The 21,255-nt window shown below is 43.4% G+C and overlaps 1 protein-coding gene across 1 annotated transcript in view; it reads left to right on the top strand.

Annotated features, from left to right (window-relative positions):
• The first annotated feature begins 252 nt into the window (after nt 1-252).
• AKR1D1 (aldo-keto reductase family 1 member D1) overlaps nt 253-21,255 on the top strand; it is a 98,151-nt gene continuing 77,148 nt past the window's right edge. The window contains exon 1 of the mRNA XM_070071342.1: nt 253-575. Within this exon, the coding sequence (XP_069927443.1) occupies nt 462-575 (114 nt within the window). The 5' untranslated portion in view covers nt 253-461. The remainder of the gene's footprint in view (nt 576-21,255) is intronic.

Genomic DNA, 21,255 nt, shown 5'->3' on the forward strand with positions numbered 1-21,255 from the left:
CGAGAACACGCGTCACGTGCCGCAGGCTCACTTCCTGCACAGCACCGCAAGGTCTCCAGGACCCCGCACGCCTGCGTCCCGGGCCCCGTGCGAAGGCCGCACCCGGCCCCAGTCGGGCGGCGGTGCTGGACTTGGTTCCAGGGCCCCGGGAGTCCCAGGGCCCACTCCGGCCGGGGCCTCCACAGCAGCCCTCAAACGGCGGGAAAGGCCACGTGGGCAGAGGCCACGCCCCTCGTGCGTCATCGGCGCAGGCCCCGCCCAGCCGCGCCTCAGCGCCGCGGTCCCTCAGGCGGCTGAGGCCGCGCGCACCGACCGCACAGGGACGCCTCAGCCCTGCCTTCACCCTGGAGGACGTCGGCGGCTGGAGCCCTTGAGGCCATTGCTGGGGACACCTGCTCGAGGGAGAAGCCGCCGAGAGCCAACACCACGGCCGGGCCCAGGAGCGGAGGCGGCCTGGCGGGATGGCGCTGAGGAACAGCGTTTCCGGAGGGCAGAGCGCCGACCCGGCCTCAGAACTGACGCTCAGAGGGAGGAAGACGAGGGAGCGGCGCGCACAGCTTCCTGGGAAGAGCGAGGTAGGGAGGGCGGTGGCCGCGTGCAGGGGCTGGAAGGCGCGCCAAGGCCCGGCGCAGGCGCCCAGGCCGGCGGTGCAAGCCCAGGTAGCCAAGCCTTGGCCGCCCCGCCGGGAGAGGAGTCTCAGAACACCCTGCGTGGATCGGGCGGTAGGAAATGCTGCCTTCGTCTGTCCAGTCTCTCACAGGAATGATCGTTTCCTTCTGCGCGTGGGCGTGAGCGTCCTTCAACCCGCGAGCTTCGAGATCTGTCAGGGTTTGGTTGCACCGGACAGGAGCTGGAGACGTGTCCCTAGGAGCCCTGTCCTCCGTGTCTCCCGGAGCTGCGGGGTTGGAGGAGGCGCAGGGCCCTGGGGTGCTGCAGCACAGTACTTTAAAAATGAGTTTGTGGTTTACATCCTCTTTTTTTTTTTCTTTTTTTTTTTTTTTTAATTTTTTGACAGGCAGAGTGGACAGTGAGAGAGAGAGACAGAGAGAAAGGTCTTCCTTTGCCGTTGGTTCACCCTCCGATGGCCGCCGCGGCCAGCGCGCAGAGGCCGGCGCACCACGCTGATCCGATGGCAGGAGCCAGGAGCCAGGTGCTTCTGGTCTCCCATGGGGTGCAGGGCCCAAGCACTTGGGCCATCCTCTACAGCACTCCCTGGCCACAGCAGAGAGCTGGCCTGAAAGAGGGGCAACCAGGACAGAATCCGGCACTCCGACCGGGACTAGAACCCGGTGTGCCGGCGCCGCAAGGCAGAGGATTAGCCTAGTGAGCCACGGCGCCGGCCTTTTTAATTCTTTTTAAAGATTTATTCATTTATCTGAAAGTCAGTAATATAGAGAGGTGGAGAAAGAGAGAAAGATCTTCCATCCGCTGGTTCACTCCCCAAATGGCCGCAACAGCAGGAGCTGTGCTGATCTGGAGCCAGGAGCCTGGAACTTCTTCCAGGTCTCCCACGAAGTGCCATCTTCCACTGCTTTCCCAGGCCATAGCCGAAAGCTGAATTGGAAGTGGAGCAGCCAGGACTCAAACCAGCATCCATATGGGATGCCAGCACTGCAGGCAGTGGCTTTACCTGCTACACCATAGCGCCAGCCCCCCTCCACCCTGCTTAAATCATATGTTGAAAAATCTGGCCTTAACTCCAGAGATTTAAATTAATACAATACTAAACAGGATTTTGAAAATGAATCTGCCCTCCCACAAGGGTCAAAGCAATTTTGGGTCTTCTGTGCTTCCACATGAATTTTAGTGTTGTGTTTTCTAGTCCTGTAATGAATGATGTTGGCAGTTTGATGGCATTTGCCTTGAGTCTGTAAATCGCTTGGCTAGCACAAATATTTTCATAATATTATTTCTTTTGGATGTGTCTTCTCTTCATTAGTCTTGTGATTTTCTTTGTAGAGATATTTTACATCCTTGTTTAAATTTATTACAGTTTATTTTGTAACATTTGCAAATGGGGTTGCTTGTGTAATCTCTTCTACAATAAATTCATCATTGGTGAGTAAACATTTCTTTGCATGTTTATTTGATTTTGTGTATGCACCTTTATTGAAGTTGTTTAGTGTTGGTTGTTAGTCTCTTCACAGAGTTTTTAGGTTTCTGTCTATGCAGAATCATGTCATTTGCATACACAGACTATTTGACATCCCTCTTTCTTATTGGGTGCCCTTTATTTCTTTCTCTTCCCTTATTGCTCTAAATTTTCCAGTATTATATTGAATGAGAGCCATGAGAGTGTGCATCCTTTTCTGGTTCTAGTTCTTAAAGGAAATGTTTTCGGCTTCTCCCCATGCAATCTGTTGTTGGCTGTGGGTTTTCCTATACAGTCTTATGCAACTTCCATCACTACATTGGTTCAGTTTTATTATAAATGGAGGTTTGGTTTACTTAATGCTATTTCTGCTTTAACTGACATTATTGCAATATTTTTCTCATTGGTTCTGTTGATGTGATATATTATGTTCATTGATTTGTGGGTTTCAAATGGTTCCTAAATTTCTCGGATAAATCCCACTGGATCATGATGTATAATTTTTGTTTTTCTCTTTAATTTTTTTTGAATGGCCAGCATTGTGGCATATTCGGTAAAGTTGCTGCCTGTGATGCCAGCATGCCAAGTGTGAACCACTTCAAGTCCCGGGTGTTCTACTTCCAATCCAGCTCCCTCCTGAGGTGCCTGGGAAGGCAGTGGAGGATGGTCCAAGTACTTGGGTCCCTCTGCCCACTTGGGAGACACAGGAAAATCTCCTGGCTTCGGCCTGGCCCAATCCATGCCATTGGCAGCCATTTGGTGAGTGAACCAGGAGATTAAAGATCTCTCTCTCTCTCTCTCTCTCTCTCTCTCTCTCTGTGTGTGTGTGTATGTGTCTCCTTCTCTCTAATTGCATTTCTAGTAAATAAATAAATCTTTTTTAAAAATAAAACTAATAAGAATTGTCTTTGATGTGATATTGGATTAGATTTCCTAGACTTTTGTTGAGAATTTTTATGTCAAGGATGTTGGTCTGAAGCTTTTTTTTTTTTTTTTTTTTTTTTTTTTTTTTTTTTTTTTGTTATATTCTTGTGTGCTTTGTGGATCAAGGTAGTATGGCCTCATAAAATTAGTTTGGAAGCCTCATACCCCCTTTAAATGTTTGGAATAGTTTGGCTAAGGCATGTACAGAGAAAAACTAACCACATGCCCCATTTGGACACAAGCGAAGGTTCTCAGGGATCTGGACACTCACTAGGAGATGATGGCTTCCTGTCCTCATGGTGGTCTCTGGAACCTCAGCAGTGTATCTTTGGCCTTGACCCTGGCCTGCTGACAACTCTTGCACTGGGGGGACATCCTGGGCAATCGCTGTCCTCTTTCAGTGCACCAAGAGCTACCCTGCCTAATTGGGGAAGGACATGAAGAGCTGTCTAATCCAAATGGCAAAACCACACAGTGTCACTGCTGTTAGCAGTTAGGGATGGAGGGTTCTCTCAGTGTTAAAATTCAAATTTAACCAAGGGACTGTGATCACTACTTATCCCACCGTGGCCATGATGTGCAATCAAAGATCTGCAGAGCTGTGGTCAAAAGTAAGTTATCTGACTCAAGTTGGTGGTAGTAATCCCTCCTGGACCTTTTCCTTCATACCTGCCTCTCTGTCTTTCTATTTCCTGCCCCCATTCCAATCTTTCCCTCCCGCTCTCTTTAATTTTCTCTATTCTCTCCCTACTGCTATATTGTTGCCATTTTCTCCTCCTTGACTGACACATTGTACCCTCTTTCCACCTGTTGCATCCCCCTGGCTAAGTCAGCAACATTGTACTAGGTAGAGCACTCTGCATGAGTTCAGATGATGCCCTTAATGTTCCCATGATGGGAAACTTGCTTCAATGCCAGCATGAAGGTTCAAAGAATATTCACTTTTGAATGTCTTTCACATCCTCCCATTCTGAGATCCTCTAGAACTAAAAGTTTACTGGCACCTCAGGCCCTTGTAGCAAATATTTTCTTTTTTTTTTTTTCCACTGAGGATTTACTAGGCACTATCAGGTGTCAGGTCCTGCTCTGGAAGGGATGTGCATAAGAAGCACATCCTAAGTCCTTTGCTCATGAAACTCAGTTTTGGAGTCACTCAGAAGGAGCAGCAAGTGCCCTCCTAATTAATTGTGCCACAATTTTTTAAAACTGAAAATATGAATATATGTTTGTTAGGATATTCACAAGAATGAATGACACATTTGTACTGTCATGTGATAAAGAATCCATTTGACCTATGGTATGGTAGGAGATGGAGATAAGAGCCCTTAAAGCTCAAGTGTCCACTGAAGACATTGCTATTCACCAGAGAAAGGATGCTTCCGCGGATTCTATCATCTGCACTATGTCTTCCAGCTAGGTCTACCATGATTTTCCCAGATTCCTTCATTCTAGAAAATAATAGATCACTGAATTTCTTCCTACTTTATTATTGTAGACAATCCTGGCAAAACCACCAGGTCTTCACTCCTCTCTAAAATAATCTTACCGTGAGCATCTTCATACCCTCTCCTTACACATTTCCTCTAAGATTCCTAGGTTGTGTTACCTACCTTGCTGCAGCAAGCTCCAAACAGACCCAATTTGATATAAGGTGTATCTAATGTTATTCTGGGAGAGTTCACAGGTATGGAGATCCTGCCCAGATGCAACCAAGACTCCCTTTGCTAAAAACAGATCTTCCACCCAGTAAGAATCTACAAAGCACATGAAATCCTTTGTGTCTCAGTCTTCTAATAGTCACTCTGTGGAAAGCTGCAATGCATACTTTGAGCCTAGTATGTACTCTGATTATTTGAGTGCAGCCCTTCAGTGTTAGGTTTTATTTGTGTTCCTAAGACCAGTTGCTCCTGATATTTATTGGTCATCTGATCCTGATCTTAGTATTCTTTGGTGAAAAGCTTATGGCCTTGTAAAATTCACTGCTGTTTCCCAAGTGATAACCCAGTTCCTTGAGTCTCATTGTTCTGTAACAGGAAATGTCTCCCAGGGAGAGGACAGGCGCAGCCCCAAGGAGTCCTTTCTCTAAGGGGTGTTGCCTTTGGTCACTATTTCTAAACCCTTCAGGAACTTTCCCCCAGGTCTTATCTCTGTGTCCATTAGAATTTCCCTGTTCAGTTTTATGTCCCAAAGGTAGGAGGGCTCACTGGGGATGACTTCTCTTGGGGCAGGTTTTAGAGATGTGTGGTTTCACAGGCACCATTCTAATCAGCCAGTCTCAGAGGCCTCATTACTGTAAACTGCATCATCTGGGCCAAATAGCTACTTTATTCTTTTTTTTTTTTTTTTTTTTTTTTTTTGCTTTTTTTTCTACAGATCCTATTCTTGCCTATTTTCTTCTTTCTTCTAAGTCAGGGATAACATGGGTTGTTTTATTTATTTGCTTTAGGTGACAAATGAAAAGTGTGCTTGAGAGAACAGCATGATGTTCATGCACCTGTGTTTCTAACTGGCAGTTTCACAGAACAACTGTGCCTACAATGACCACTTTACAAACCATTGATAGGAGTAAGACTGCTCCTTTCAGACGCTGTTTGGAATTCAAGGACAGCAAAAGAAAACTCGACCTGCCAAATGCTCAGCTTTCTTTGATGAGTAGGACGGGTTTGCAGTCGCAGCTTTTCTTTTACAACTGTGTCTCTAAAAACTTTAACCAAAGCCATTGAGGAGTTTCAGAACATCAAGCAGTTGTACTTGTGGCTTCATGAGAGGGCTGCTCCCCTGTTCTTGTTTGTCTCTTTTTAGTTTTCCAGATTATGACTAGTACATACCTCTTAAATTTGATTCTGTTCAGATCCCTATGACATTTTTTAAAGATTTATTTATTTATTTATTTGAAAGGCAGATTTAACAGAGAGGCAGAGGCAGAGAGAGAGTTTTCCACTGTTTAGTTCACTTCCCAAATGGCTGCAACAGTCAGAGCTGGGCCAATCCAAAGCCAGAAGTCAGGAGGTTCTTCCAAGTCCCCAACATGGGTGCAGGGGCCCAAGGACTTGGGCTGTCGTCCACTGCTTTCCTAGGCCGTAGTAGAGAGCCAGATCAGAAATGGAGCAGCTGGTACTTGAACCGGTGCCCATATAAAATACCAGCACTGCAGATGGCAGCTTTACCTACTATGCCACAGTGCCAGCCCCTCCCTATGACATTTTAAAGATTTCCCAAACTCTCAGATGCAGAGAAAAAAGATGTGTTAAAGAATTTAGGCTTATCCTGGGCACACTCCCTCCAGACTTCCCTGATCACCATGTTTTGATAAGGCCAGAATACCAATACTTTGATTGGAATAAAAGAATTGGCATAATCCTGCTAATGATTTACAAAGTAATGCATTTTAAGATATTTATTTTTAATTTTCTATGATCATATCTGTCAAATTTTAAACAAGGGTTTATAGGAGAACTAACACTACCATCCAAACTAAAAGAGAAAGGAAAATATTAAATTTGTAATATGTGTTGTTTTCTAAATTGTATCATGCTCAAATATTAGCATTCCCAGGAAAAAAATAAGAGAGAGGTTTAATTGTGAGTTAAGCTAATATCGTTGGTTAAATTTGCAGGATTTAGAAACTGAATACATAGCGATGGGTATTTGACCTAGCCCAAGGTCCTAGGCTTATTGACTGGTTCTGGGTCCTGGCTCCAGAAATTTACTCCTAATGCACATGCTAGGGTAGGTGGGGTAGGTCAGATGGGTAATTATGATGGCTCAAGAAATTGGGTTCCTGCCACCTGCCTGGGAGATTTTGATTTAATTACTGCTTTCTGTCTCTGCCTCAACCAATACTAGCCCTTGTGTGCTTTGGGGCAGTGAACCAATAGGAGATTACTTGAGCTCTTTCTGTCATTTTGTCTCTGAAACAAATTAATTTAAATTTTTAAAGAATTCCAAAATGAATACACAGAGCTTTGGCTGTATTTCAATTTGATTATTAATGCAGAGGTTTATAAATTACCTTTTTGAAATGACCTGAAATATTCCTCATAAACAAGTAAATATTAGGACACATTAGAGTGAGTTAATACTGATTTAGAGACAACACCATGGATCATTTCTCAAATTTTTTCATATAAAAATTCTCTTATCACAATATTTTAACTAGTGCAAATTCATGATTAGGAATTATGATAATGTGCAGTGCTTTTGAAGTGACTTTACATTATAGGTTTGTTTTTGTCATATTACATTTGAAACCAAGAATATAAAATGTATGTCTGCTGAGAAACCAAAAAAAGAAAGGTAGCAAAACAATTCTAGTTTTTCTTTCCATTTGTTTTGTTTCTTTTTTTTTCTTTTAGTTTTGTTTCTTATTTGAAGGAAGCAGTATTGTTTACTTTTGTCAAATTTGGTATTTAATTAATACTTTATAGACAAAAATCCATTGACTATTTATCAAGAAAATTATTGCAGAAGATTAAGATCATAAATCCAATATAATTAATGTAGTTTTATTTAATACACTTATAAAATTATATATTAAGACTAAAGTTAAGAGGCTGGCATTGTGGCACAGAGGGTTAACACCCCGGTCTGAAGCGCCGGCATCCCATATGGGCGCTGGTTTGAGACCTGGCTGCTCCACTTTCTGATCCAGCTTCTGCTATGGCCTGTGAAAGCAGCAGAAGATGGTCCAAGTCCTTGGGCCTCCACACCTGCATGGGAGACCTGGAAGAAGCTCCTGGCTCCTGCCTTCGGATCAGTGCAACTCCAGCCATTGTGGCCATCTGGGGAGTGAACCAGAGGACAAAGACCTCTCTCTCTCTCTCTCTCTCTGCCTCTCCTCTCTCTATGTAACCCTGACTTTCAAATAAATAAATAAATCTTTAAAAAAATACTAAAGTTAAAAATCTACATTTATCATCTATTTGTATATTTATATATCTCTGTAAGTCTAAATATAACACAAACAATATTCAAATCTCTGCTAAAAATCTTCAGTTGTGATCCAAAATATATTATATCAGTTGGGAACCAAAAGAAGTGAATTACAACTTGGGTTGTTTTTCTGTAAAATGTGTCAGGTATTCTATGTCACAGTGGTACTTCATTTTTATCATTACAGTGGTCTGCTAGGCCTTCATTACTTTGAGCATGCTCCTAAATAATTTTAACCCAAATTACTTAAAGGGTAAAGTTCCAGTTGATTATTATTTCTTGTGTTGTACTTTTTTTTTTTTTTTGACAGGCAGAGTGGACAGTGAGAGAGAGAGACAGAGAGAAAGGTCTTCCTTTGCCGTTGGTTCACCCTCAATGGCCGCCGCGGCCGGCACACCGCGCTGATCCGATGGCAGGAGCCAGGAGCCAGGTGCTTTTCCTGGTCTCCCATGGGGTGCAGGGCCCAAGCACCTGGGCCATCCTCCACTGCACTCCCGGGCCACAGCAGAGAGCTGGCCTGGAAGAGGGGCAGCCGGGACAGAATCCGGCGCCCCCAACCGGGACTAGAACCCCGGGGTGCCGGCGCCGCAAGGCGGAGGATTAGCCTAGTGAGCCGCGGCGCCGGCCGTGTTGTACTTTTTAAATATTGCCTGGACAGAACAAAACATTGGTAACTGCTGCTTTCCTTTAGAGACTATGTCTTATGTTTACATCTTTTCTCATTTGATAACTTTAAAAACAATTATTGATTTATTTGAATTGCAGAGTTACAACAGAGTGAGGGAGAGGGAAAGGGAGGGGGGAGGGGGAGGGAAAAGGGGAGGGGCAGAGGATCTTCCTTCAGCTGATTCACTCCTTAAATAGCTGCAATGGCTGGGACTGGGCCAGGCCAAAGCCAGGAGACTGGAACTCCATCTGGATCTCCTATGTGGGTGGAGGAGCCCAAGGACTTGGGCCATCCTCTGCAGCTTTCCTAAATGCATTGGTGAAGAGCTGGATCAGAAGTAGAGCAGCCTGGACTTTGTGCTGGTCTGCAGCACAATGAACCAGGTTTCCTGAAACAGAGAGTGGGAATGGGGAGGACAAGGACGCAAAGAATGGAGCCAAGACAAATCCTGATCAAGGCTCATTTATTCAACAAGTCCAGTAGTATTTAAACATGACCAGTTGTATACAAGAAGGCACACAAAAGATTTACATATCTAAAAGACTTTTGGGGTTACAAAGAGTTCCCGACAAGGTTCTTCCACTTAACAGATTGTAAAATGTTATCAATCATTGATTACAAGGGTATAATAAAACACCTAGGTGATAAATGCAGGTTTCAGGTGTGACTGCTTATCTGCATCATCTCTTGTGAGAAGTGTAACAGTGAGATAGGGGTCTTCCTGCCTCTTCCTGGAACCTCCTTAGCCTTTTGTCTGTGCCAGGATGTCACCATTCATATGTTTAAGCGTAGACAAAAGGGGCGACTGCCTGTGGCTGCCCACAGGACTTGAGTTGGCACCCATATTGGATGCCAGCATTGCAGGCAGTAGCTTAATCACTGTACAACAACACTGGCCCCTCTCATCTGAAAACTCTTGATCTTGACTTTCTCAATTTCAGAAAAATAAAAGTGGATGACAGCATTGATTTTCAGTTGAACTGCAAATATTCTGTCTTATCTCTACATCTCTTGGATGGCATCTTCGATTCTGAGCCAAGAAAGGGGAAGTTTTATAATCTGTTGGTTAAAGGTAAACTTATCCTGGCAATTCCTCCAGCCCCAGAATCAGTTTCTTTACTGGTACTGCTCAACTGGCCTTACCTAAGTTAGCTGGGCTTGGTTATCTGGCTAAAGAGATCCAAGAATCCCTGCTGGGAAGTCCAGGCTTGAGTTCTGTCCTGAGCAGAGAATCCTCACGCAGACCCTGGTGGCCCTGTGTGTCTGTGTCTGAATGCTTGGAGCATTGTGGGGGTGGTTACCTCTGTGACCTCTAATGCCCTTCTAAACTCTCTGGCTGTACTTCTCCTCTGCCCTGCCTCTACTTCAAAGTGTACCTGACTACATTCTGGAGTCCAGTGAGTCCTTTAAATAGCCCAACTTGCTCAAACTTTTCACTTAGTTTAGTAATATCTTCTATGACTAACTTATCTTTGGATTTTTTTTAAAGAGGGATCACTAGAAATCAGAGATTTATTTTAAAAATAAGTAAAAACATTGATATTTGTTTCACATTCTCCAAATTTTAATTAATTTGGAGCTGTTGCACAAACTCTTCTGTTTACCAAATTAATAAGGAAGGGATGGAGGAAGAAAACTGACAAATCATAGTGAAAATTCTTCTCGCTTTAATCATGTATACATAAATATATTAATATAAACGCACATCAACATATATGTATGTATTTCTCAGGTTAAAAGAAATATACCATGTCTACATAAATGATCATAAAATAATTATCTACTAAAATATCTTTTTCTATGACTTAAGCATTTTTATCAATGGAAAACAATCAAACTAAACTTCATGGAATAAGTTAAAGGCCATGAAATGCATTATTGCTATCATTGTCTCTTCAGATACCACTGTCCTTACATTGAACACAGAAATTCTTCTTTCCTACTTGAACAAGAAAAATCCCTTGATTATTTAACTTATTTTAGGGAACTATCTGCATTTTGTACAGATCTTTGAATATTCCTTTTCTTTTTTAAAAAAAGTTTTATTTATTTATTTGAAAGCCTGAAATACAGGCAGAAAGAGGAGGAGGAGAGAGAGAGATCTTCTATCTGTTGATTCATTCCACAAATGGCTGCACTGACCAGGGCTGGGCCAGACTGAAAGCCAGGAGCCAGGAGCTTCTTCCAGGCCTCCCACGTGGGTGAAGGGGCTCAAATGCTTGGGCCATCTTATGCTGCTTTCCCAGGCCATTAGCAAGGAGCTAGACTGGAAGTGGAGCAGCCAGGATTAAAATCGGCACCCAAATGGGATGCTGGCACTGTAGGCAAAGGCTTAACCTTCTATGCCACAGTGCCAGCCCCGGATATTCCCTTTCTAAAGCATGCATTCATTTCACCTGGTCTGAATTGACCAAATACCTGTCTCTAGACCTGCCTAGAATATGATATTGATCCTTAACAATACTAGTGAGGGTATTAACTAAAAGTAAATGATGTTATATAACCTTGTGTCTCTGAGTTGCTTAAGAACAGCATACATCAACCTGTGTTTAATATTAATAATTAGATTTATAATTTGCCCCTGGTTTTGGTGCAGCTTGTTGGGGCTAAGGTTGGTCATATGATGAAATATGTCAATGAGACAAGCTCATGCTAAGACACTCTCTCCTAGAACAGGCTGCAGGCTTCCCAGTAATGAGGGGTTCATAGACAAAATAGTGATTTGATACCTGACAGCAAGGCATGCTTACATCCCATAATAGAGTGCCTGGGTTCAAGTCCTGGTTCCACTTGTGATTCCAACATCCTGTGAATGCACAGCCTGTGAGGTGGCAGGTGAAAGTTGAAGTACTTAGGTCCCTGCCACTTACTTGCTAAACCCGGCTTGAGTTCTTGGCTCCTAGCTTTGTTCTGTCTCAGCTCCAGCTGTATGGGCATCTGTGGGAGTGACCCAGCAGATGAAAGATCTCTCTGTCTCTGTTTCTGCCTTTCAGATAAAATGAAAGCAAAGCAATCAATATTTTTCAAAGGTAACTATTTGGCTGTAAAAATTTTTGAAATCCACACATATAAATGATCTTTAAGGTGTTTATGAAAAATGCATGTATGAAAAAAGTATGCATGGCTGGCGCCACAGCTCACTAGGCTAATCCTCCGCCTGCAGCGCTGGCATTCCGGGTTCTAGTCCCGGTTGGGGCGCCGGTTCTGTCCTGGTTGCTCCTCTTCCAGTCCAGCTCTCTGCTGTGGCCCAGAAGGGCAGTGGAGGATGGCCCAAGTCCTTGGGCCATGCACTCATATGGGAGACCCTGAGGAAGCACCTGGCTCCTGGCTTTGGATCGGCGCAGTGCTGGCCGTAGCGGCCATTTGGGGAGTGAACCAACAGAAAAGGAAGACCTTTCTCTCTGTCTCTCTCACTAACTCTGCCTGTCAAAATAAATAAATAAATAAATAAATGAAAATTTAAAAAATAAAAAAGTATGCATGAATTTCAAAAAATTTGCACTCAAAGAGACATAAATTTTAATTCTGTTTGTCCACAAACTTTCTAAGGTAATCTTTTTTTTAAAGATTTAATTTATTGAAATCTTTACTTAATGTATGCTAAACTGTATATAAAGAGAATCGAAAATGAATCCTCATGTGAATGGAAGGGGAGAGGGAGTGGGAAAGGGGAGGGATGCGGGTGGGAGAGACGATATGGGGGGGAAGCCATTGTAATCCATAAGCCATACTTTGGAAATTTATATTCATTAAATAAAAGTTGAAAAAAAGAAAGACTATAGAAATATGAGGAAACTGCGTGCAATCCTAATAAATACTAGCTGTCTATAGTGGCTGAAGTACATCCAAAAGAATGCCAATCAGTCCAACATCCAACAAGTATCTGAAATGCATTATCATATTTTAAATTTTTAATAAAAATGACAATTCATATCCAATTCATTATAATTAATAAAACATATTCAATTTCAAAAAAAAGATTTATTTTATTTGAAAGTCAGAGTTACATAGAGAGAGAAGGAGAGGCAGAGAGAGAGAGAGAGATCTTCCATCCACTGGTTCACTCTCCAGTTGGCCACAACAGCAGGAGCAGCACCAATCCAAAGCCAGGAGCCAGGAGCTTTCCCAGGCCATAGCAGAGAGCTGGATTGAAAGTGGAGCAGCCAGGACTTGAACTGTGGCCCATATGGGATTCCAGTACTGCAGGCAGTGGCTTTACCCATTACACCACAGCACTGGCACCTAAGGTAATCTTATACTGTTGCCTTTGAAAAATGTGTCTTATGAGTTTAAACTTTCATAGTGGCTGTACCAGTTTACATTTGGATCCAACAGTGGATTAGGGTACCTTTTCCACACATCCTTATAAGCATTTGTTGTTTGTTGATTTCTGCATGAAAGCCATACTAACATAAGTGAGATGAATTCTCATTGTGGCTTTTGTTTTGTATTTTCCCGACTTAAAGCAATCCTGACCATTTTTTCATGTGTCTGTTGGCCATTTGGATTTTGTATTTTGAATGTGTAAGTTTTTGCCCATTTCTTAACTAGGTTGTTTGTTTTGTTGTTGTTGAGTTTCTTGATCTCTTTGTATATTCTGGTTATAAATCTTTAATCAGTTGTATAGTTTGTAAATAATTTCTCCCATTCTGTCAGTTGCCTCTTCAGTTTGCTGAGTATTTTTTTTAAAGATTTATTTATTTATTTATTTATTTGAAAGTCATAGTTACACTGAGGGAAAGAGAGGCAGAGCAAGAGAGAAAGAGAGAGGTCTTCCATCTGCTGGTTCACGCCCAAGTTGACTGCAACAGTCGGAGCTGCACTGATCTGAAGCCAGAAACCAGGATCCAGGAGCTTCTTCTGGATCCTTCTCCCATGAGGGTGCAGAGAAGCCTAAGGACCTGGGCCATCTTCTGCTGCTTTCCCAGAAGTGGAGCAGCTGGGACTCCAACCAGCGCCCATATGGGATGCTGGCACTGAAGGTGGCAGCTTTACCCGCCTCACCATAGCACTGGCCCCTGCTGAGTGTTTCTTTTGCAGTACAGAAACTTCTCAATTTGATGTAACCTCATTTGCTAATTTTGGCTTTGATGGCCTGTGCCTCCGGGGACTTTTCTAAGAATTCTTTTCCTGTGCCAATGTCTTACAGGGTTTCCCCAATGTTCTCTAAATAATTTGATGATATTGGGCCGTAGATTTAGGTCTTTAATCCATTTTGAGTGAATTTTTTTGTAGGGTGTAAGGTAGGTGTCTTGCTTCATAATTCTGCATCCAGAGATCCAATTTCCACCATTTGTTGAAGAGACTGTCCTTGCTGCAGGAGTTGATTTTAGCTCCTTGGTCAAATGTAAGTTGGTTATAGATGTATGGGTTGATTTCTAGTGTTTCTATTCTGTGCCATTGGTCTGTCCATCTCTTTTTATACCAGTACCAGGTTATTTTGATTTTAACTGCCCTGTAGTATGTCTTAAAATGTGGAATTGATATGCCTCCAGCTTTGTTTTTGTTGTTTAAATTGCTTTAGCTATTCAGGGTCTCCTGTGTTTCCATATGAATGTCAGCATCATTTTTCTATATATGAGAAGAATGTCCTTGGTATTTTGAATGGTATCACATTGAATCTGTATATTGCTTCTGGTAGTATAGACATTTTGATGATATTGATTCTTCTAATCCATGAACATGGAAGACTTTTTTGTGTGTCTTCTATTTTTTAAATATTTTGTAATTCTCTTTATAGAGATCTTTGACATCCTTGGTTTAATTTATTCCAATGTATTTGATTTTTATTGGTAACTCTTGTGAATGAGATTGATTTTAGAAGTCCTTTCTCAGCCATAGCATTGTGTGTATATAAAAAGGCTGCTGAATTTTGTGTGTTAATTTTATATCCTGCTACTTTACAATACTCTTCTATGAGTTCCAATAGTCTCTTGGTGGAGTCTTTTGGATCACCTATATAAAGGATCATGTCATCTGCAAATAAGGATTGCTTGACTTCATCCTTCCCAATCTGTATCCCTTTGATTTCCTTTTCTTGCCTAATGGCTCTGGCTAAAACTTCCAGGACTATATTGTATAGCAGTGGTGAGAGTGGGCATCCCTGTCTGGTTCTGGATCTCAGTGGGAATGCTTCCAACTTTTCTCCATTCAATATGATGCTGGCCGTGGGTTTGTCATAAATTGCCTTGAAGGAATATTCCTTCTATATTAGAGTTTTCATCATGAAAGGGTGTTGTATTTTATCAAATTCTTTCTCTGCATCTATTGAGATAGTAATATGATTTTTGTTCTTCTATTTGTTAATTTGCTATATCACGTTGCTTGATTTGTGAAGGTTGAACCATCCCTACATACCAGGGATAAATCCTACTTCATTCGAGTGAATGATCTTTCTGATGTGTTGTTGGATTTTATTGGGTAGTATTTTGTTGAGGATTTTTGTGTCTGTGTTCATCAGGGAAATTGGTCTGTGATTCTCTTTGTTGCATCTTTTTCAGGTTTAGGAATTGAGGTGATAATGGCTTCATAGAAAGAATTAGGGAGGATTCTCTCCCTTTCAATTGTTTTGAAAAGCTTGAGAAGAATTGGACTTTGTTCTTATTTAAATACCTGGTAGAATTCAGCAGTGAAGCCATTTGGACCAGGGCTTTTCTTTGTTGGGAGGGTCTTTTTTTATTTTATTGTATCTCATAAATACAACATTAAGAACATAGTAATTCATTCCACCTTACCCACCCTCCCACCTACCCTTCTCCCCACTTCCTCCTTCCTCTCCTGTTTAGTCCAAGAAAGAAAGAAAAAAAGAAAGGATGAAATAAAAAAAAAAAAAACTAAGAGAAATGTTCCTGAACAGTCTAGATAGGGGCTGTTCTATTACTGCTTCTCAAAAGTGATTTTACTTTTTTTCCCCATTCCTCTTTTCCCTTCCTTCCTCCCCCTTCTTTCCTTTTAGAAACTTAATTGTTTTTAAAGAACCCAAGGATTGGGCTGGCGCTATGGCTTACTTGATTAATCCTCCACCTGTGGCGCCGGCATCCCATATGGGTGCCAGTTTCTAATCCTGGCTGTTCCTCTTCCAGTACAACTCTCTGCTGTGGCCTGGGAAGGCAGTGGAGGATGGCCCAGGTGCTTGAGCCCCTGCACCCACATGGGAGACCAAGAAGAAGTAACTGGTTCCTGGCTTCGGATCGGCACAGCACCAGCCGTAGCAGCCATTTGGGGAGTGAACCAACAGAAGGAAAACCTTTCTCCTGTCTCTCTCTCACTGTCTATAACTCTACCTGTCAAATAAATTTTTAAAAAGATTAAAAAAAAAAGAACCCAAGGATTATATGCCTTTTGTGAGCTCTTAAACATAACTATAACTTATGAGACATAATAGTATCCTCCATTTAATAAACTATAAAGAAGTAATTCTTGAGAACAAGCTTTACTATTAAGTCTTACGGTACAACTCTTTGGGGATAGAAGTCCTGCATGGGAAATTAGTGCACAATGACTCTTGTTGTGTATTTAACAAATAACAATCTTATGTATGATGTCAGTGATCATCCAAAGCTCTTGACAAGAGCTGCCTAGGCTATGGAAGCCTTTTGACTCCACACACTCCAACAATATTTAGACAAGGCCATAAGCAAAGTGGAAGTTCTCGCCTCCCTTCAGAGAAAAGTACATCCTTGTTTCGTGGCACTTTTTTCCAGGGATATCACCCACAGGGCTCCTTTATGTGGGACATTTTTTGCCAGAGTGTCTTGGTTTCCATGCCTGAAATGTTCCCTCTGAGCTTTCCAACCGGACCAGAGTGCTTTAAAGTCTGATTCTGAGGTCAGAGGAGAGGGTCTTTGTTACTGATTCAATTTCCATCTTGGTTATGGGTCTGTTTAGGTTTTCTATGTCTTCATGGCTCAGTTTAGGTAGGTTGCGTGTGTTCAGGATCTATCCATTTCTTCTAGGCTTTCCAATTTGTTGTCATACAGATCTTTATAGTAATTTCTTATAATTTTTATTATTTCTTTGCTGTCTGTTGTTACATTTCCTTTTTCATATCTGATTTTATCGATTTAGGTCTTCTCTTTCTTTTTTGGTTAATTGAGCCACTGGTGTGTCAATTTTGTTTATTTTTTCAAAAAAACAGCTTTTTATTTGGCTGATCTTTTGTATTTTTGTGGTTTCAATTTTGTTTCTTCTCTAATTTTAATTATTTCTTTTATACTAGTTTTGTATTTGATTTACTGTTGTTTTTCTAGGTCCTTGAGATGCATTAATAGCTCATTTATTTGGTTACTTTCTGTCGCTCCCCCTCTTCGTGGAGGAACGACACTAAGCCCTGCCTAGGCTTCACATCCGAGTCACGGCACCATTATGTCGCTCCCCGTTTTCGTGGAGGAACGACACAGGACCCTGCGCTGTTCTTTCGTCTGCTCGGCCCTCCCCGGGTTTGCTGCTGGTTCTTCCCGGGTTGGCTACTATCCCTTCCACCTCCGTGGAAGGGCGGTTCCCCCTGGCCACATTCCCCACTTCCGCAGGGGAGCGGCACACCGCCGGCCGGCTCTCTCGGGGGCTGCACAGGTGTTCCCTCAGATGTTCCCCTTAGATGTTCCCCGGTGCATGCCGTCTCTCTCCTCCTTTATAGTCCTCCTCCGCCAATCCCAACTCGGCTGCCCACACGCCGAGTACGCTGCTCTCCTCCAATCAGGAGCAGGTCCTACAGTTCATTGGCTGAACTGGAGGCAGCTGTGTAGAAACTGTTTTCTTCTCTCCCAGCGCCATATTGTGGGAGAGCAGATGCATAGAATAAGTCTTAATTCCAGTAACTTAGTCTAAGTCCGGGTTGCTCCCCACAGATCCCCCTTTCTTTTTATTTTTTGGCGTTGATACGCGCCTGTCTTCGGTGTCCCGCGGCACACACTCTGTTCTGCTTGCTAGAGTTGCCACAGGTTCTTACAAGTCCTATCAATCAGGCAAACCGAATCCGGGTCCTCTCTTCGCCATGTTGTGAGGAGGTTTTTAGGCGCTGATGTGTGCCTGTGTTCAGTGACCTGCGGCTCACACTCTGGTCGAGCCGCCTGCTGGTGCTTACCACCTTAATCAGGCAGACCGAATCCAAGCCTCCTAATTGCTGTATTGTGGGGAGGCCTTACTGATGTTAATTCGTGCCTGTCTTCGGTGACCTGCGGTGCATAAGCTGCTAGCCGCCCGCAGGTGCTCACCGCCTCCCTAATCAGGCAGACCGAATCCAAGCTTTCTCATTGCCATGTTGAGGGGAGGCCTTTCTATTTCTCTATTTCTCTATCTCCAGGCATTCCTATTTCTCCCATTTTACTTCTATCTTCCAGCATTCCTATTTCTCTCATTTTACTTCTAAACTTCTGTTTCTCTTATCCCTGCGACTTTCCGGTGCCCGCCCCGAGGCTGCCTCTCGGCGGCTTCCCGGCTGAGCCGCTTCAGCCCGCGCCTCTCTCATCTGCGCGGCTTGGCTTCGCGCGCTCCGCGGTCTCCACGCCCTTCGCGTCTGCACCACGGCCTCGCGCCAGCCCCGTTCCCTATCTATTCACGCCCCGTGCTCTCTCTGCACGCGGCGGCTTCCGCGAGTCACACAGCGTAGCTTGCGTCTCCGCCACTAGCATTCAATCTAAGTTCCCCGGGCTAACCTGGCGAATTCAACCCAGCTCACGTTTCTGCGCCTTTCGGTCTAGCTTCCCGTCCTTTGCTCCTCAGGCTAATCTGACGGATTCCAACCTAGCTCATACGTCTCCGCTTCTGGTTTCAACTCTTCGCCCCCCATTCCCGGGCTAACTTGAGAATCCCAAAGTGGCTTTCGTTTCCGCCTCGGCCTGCCCCCCGCGGCTTCAATTTCCCTAACATTTTTCTCTACCCGGTATGTTTCCCCAAGCTTTCCTCCAACAATACTCCTCCCTCATTTCTCCTGGCTTCTCCCCACAGTCCGTATCTGAGTCTGTTTGTTCTAGCTTTCACTTTCGCTTTCGACCTTAGAGATTTCTCCCAGCTTCCCCCCGTAGTCCGTATCCGAGTCTATGCCTAGGCTTTCAATAGCTTCTTCCGGCACCTTTATCGTCCGGCTTTTCCCTAGGCTGTTTGCTAGTCTCTCTCTCTCCAGTATTTTCCCATTTCTTCCCGTTTCTTCCCTCCTAAGTTTTCTATCCGTCCTAGGTTTCCTATCCAAGTCACGGCACCATTATGTCGCTCCCCGTTTTCATGGAGGAACGACACAGGACCCTGCGCTGTTCTTTCGTCTGCTCGGCCCTCCCCGGGTTTGCTGCTGGTTCTTCCCGGGTTGGCTACTATCCCTTCCACCTCCGTGGAAGGGCGGTTCCCCCTGGCCACATTCCCCACTTCCGCAGGGGAGCGGCACACCGCCGGCCGGCTCTCTCGGGGGCTGCACAGGTGTTCCCTCAGATGTTCCCCTTAGATGTTCCCCGGTGCATGCCGTCTCTCTCCTCCTTTATAGTCCTCCTCTGCCAATCCCAACTCGGCTGCCCACACGCCGAGTACGCTGCTCTCCTCCAATCAGGAGCAGGTCCTACAGTTCATTGGCTGAACTGGAGGCAGCTGTGTAGAAACTGTTTTCTTCTCTCCCAGCGCCATATTGTGGGAGAGCAGATGCATAGAATAAGTCTTAATTCCAGTAACTTAGTCTAAGTCCGGGTTGCTCCCCACACTTTCCAATTTCTTGATGTAGGCACCAATTGCAATTAAGTTTCTTCCTAACACTGTGTTGCTTTATCACATAAGTTTTGATGTTGTATTGTCATTTTTATTCATTTCCAGAAATGTTTTGCTTTCTATTTTGAGTTCTTCTATGGCCCACTGTTCATTCCAGTGCATGTTATTCAGTCTCCATATGTATGTTTATGTTCTAAAGTTTCTTGAGTTGTGGATTTTAAGCTTCATTCCATTGTTTTCAGAGGAAGATGCATGGAATGATTTTGATTTTTTTGAATTTGTTGAGGCTTGCTTTATAGCCTAGCATATGGTCTATCCTAGAGAAAGTTCCATGCACTGGTGAAAGAATGTGTATTCTGTCACTGTTGGGTGAAAAGTTCTGTAGATATTCATTATATCCATTTGGTCTATAGTGTCAATAAACTCTGTTGTTTCCTTGATGATTTTCTGTCTGGTTTATCTGTCCATTGCTGAAAGTGGAGTTTTGGTGTTCCCCATTAATATTGTATTGGAGTCTGTCTCCTTTAAACCCACTAACATTTATTTTAAATAGCAGGTGTCCTGTAATTAGGTTCACATATTTTTATAATAGTCACATCTTCCTGTTGGATTGATCCCTTAATCATTACACAGTGCCCTTCTTTGTCTCTTTTAACAGTTTTTGTGTTGGTTTTTCTGATATTAGGATGGCTACACTAGATCTTTTTTTGGTTTCTGTTAGCATGGAATATCTTCCTCCATCCTTTCACTTTCTGTCTGCATGTGTCTTTGTTGGTGAAATGTGTTTCTTGAAGGCAGCAAATAGATGGGTTTTGTTTTTTAATCCATTCAGCCAGTTTGTATCTTTTAACTGGAGAGTTGAGACCATTTACATTCAAGGCACTATTGATAAGTAATGACTTGGCCCACATATTTTTCCATAAATATTCCTGTTGTTTAGTTTGGATTTCATTTGTACTTTTACTGGGAGATTTTCTGCCTTCTCCATCTTTCATAATGATGACCTTGTTTCTGTGTTTCCTTAAGCATCTTTTGTAAGGCTCAATGAGTGGTGACAAATTCTTTTATTTTCTGTTTGTTATGCCAAACAATTCAGTTTTTAAAATAAGTGAAAGACTTGAACAGGCACTTCACTAAGAGGATACACTGATGAGAAATAAATACTTGAATCATCATTTGGTACTTGGGGAATAAAAATTAAAATATCAATGATATACCACAGAAAACCTATTAAATTAGTGTAAATTAAAACTAATGATAGGCCGGTGCTGCAGCTCAATAGGCTAATCCTCCGCCTTGTGGCACCGGCACACCAGGTTCTAGTCCCGGTTGGGGTGCCGGATTCTGTCCCGGTTGCCCCTCTTCCAGGCCAGCTCTCTGCTGTGGCCCGGGAGTGCAGGGGAGGATGGCCCAAGTCCTTGGGCCCTGCACCCCATGGGAGACCAGGATAAGTACCTGGCTTCTGCCGTTGTCTCTCTCTCTCACTGTCCACTCTGCCTGTCAAAAAAAAAAAACTAATGATAATAGTAAGTCCTGTCAATGTTGTGAAGCAACTACAACTTATATACATTTTAATGGTGATTCAAAATAAGACAATCACCCGTGCGGCAAGATGGTGGAATAAGAAGGGAGCACACTGATAGTCCAGGAAGAGACAGTTTAATAAAAGTGGAGATACTGCAGATTCAAGGAAGAGTAGGGGAAGAAACAACAGAGGAAATTCTTCCGGAACTAGTGATTCATGGTGGACCTGCGTGGAGGGTGTGGGAGACCACGGCTCAGGACACCAGCGACAGAATCAATGCACCAGCACTGGAACACGAGGTGAGCCTCAATAGCCCAAGACACCGGTGGGAAAGTGGAAAGAGGAGACTAGAGGGAACGAGGCTTGAAACCCCATGGGGAAAAGTTCACCAGGCTAACTAGAAGAGAGAGGAAAAAAAAAAAGTACCGG

Source organism: Oryctolagus cuniculus, chromosome 3 (genome assembly GCF_964237555.1).
Source record: "Oryctolagus cuniculus chromosome 3, mOryCun1.1, whole genome shotgun sequence".
NCBI lineage: Eukaryota > Metazoa > Chordata > Mammalia > Lagomorpha > Leporidae > Oryctolagus > Oryctolagus cuniculus.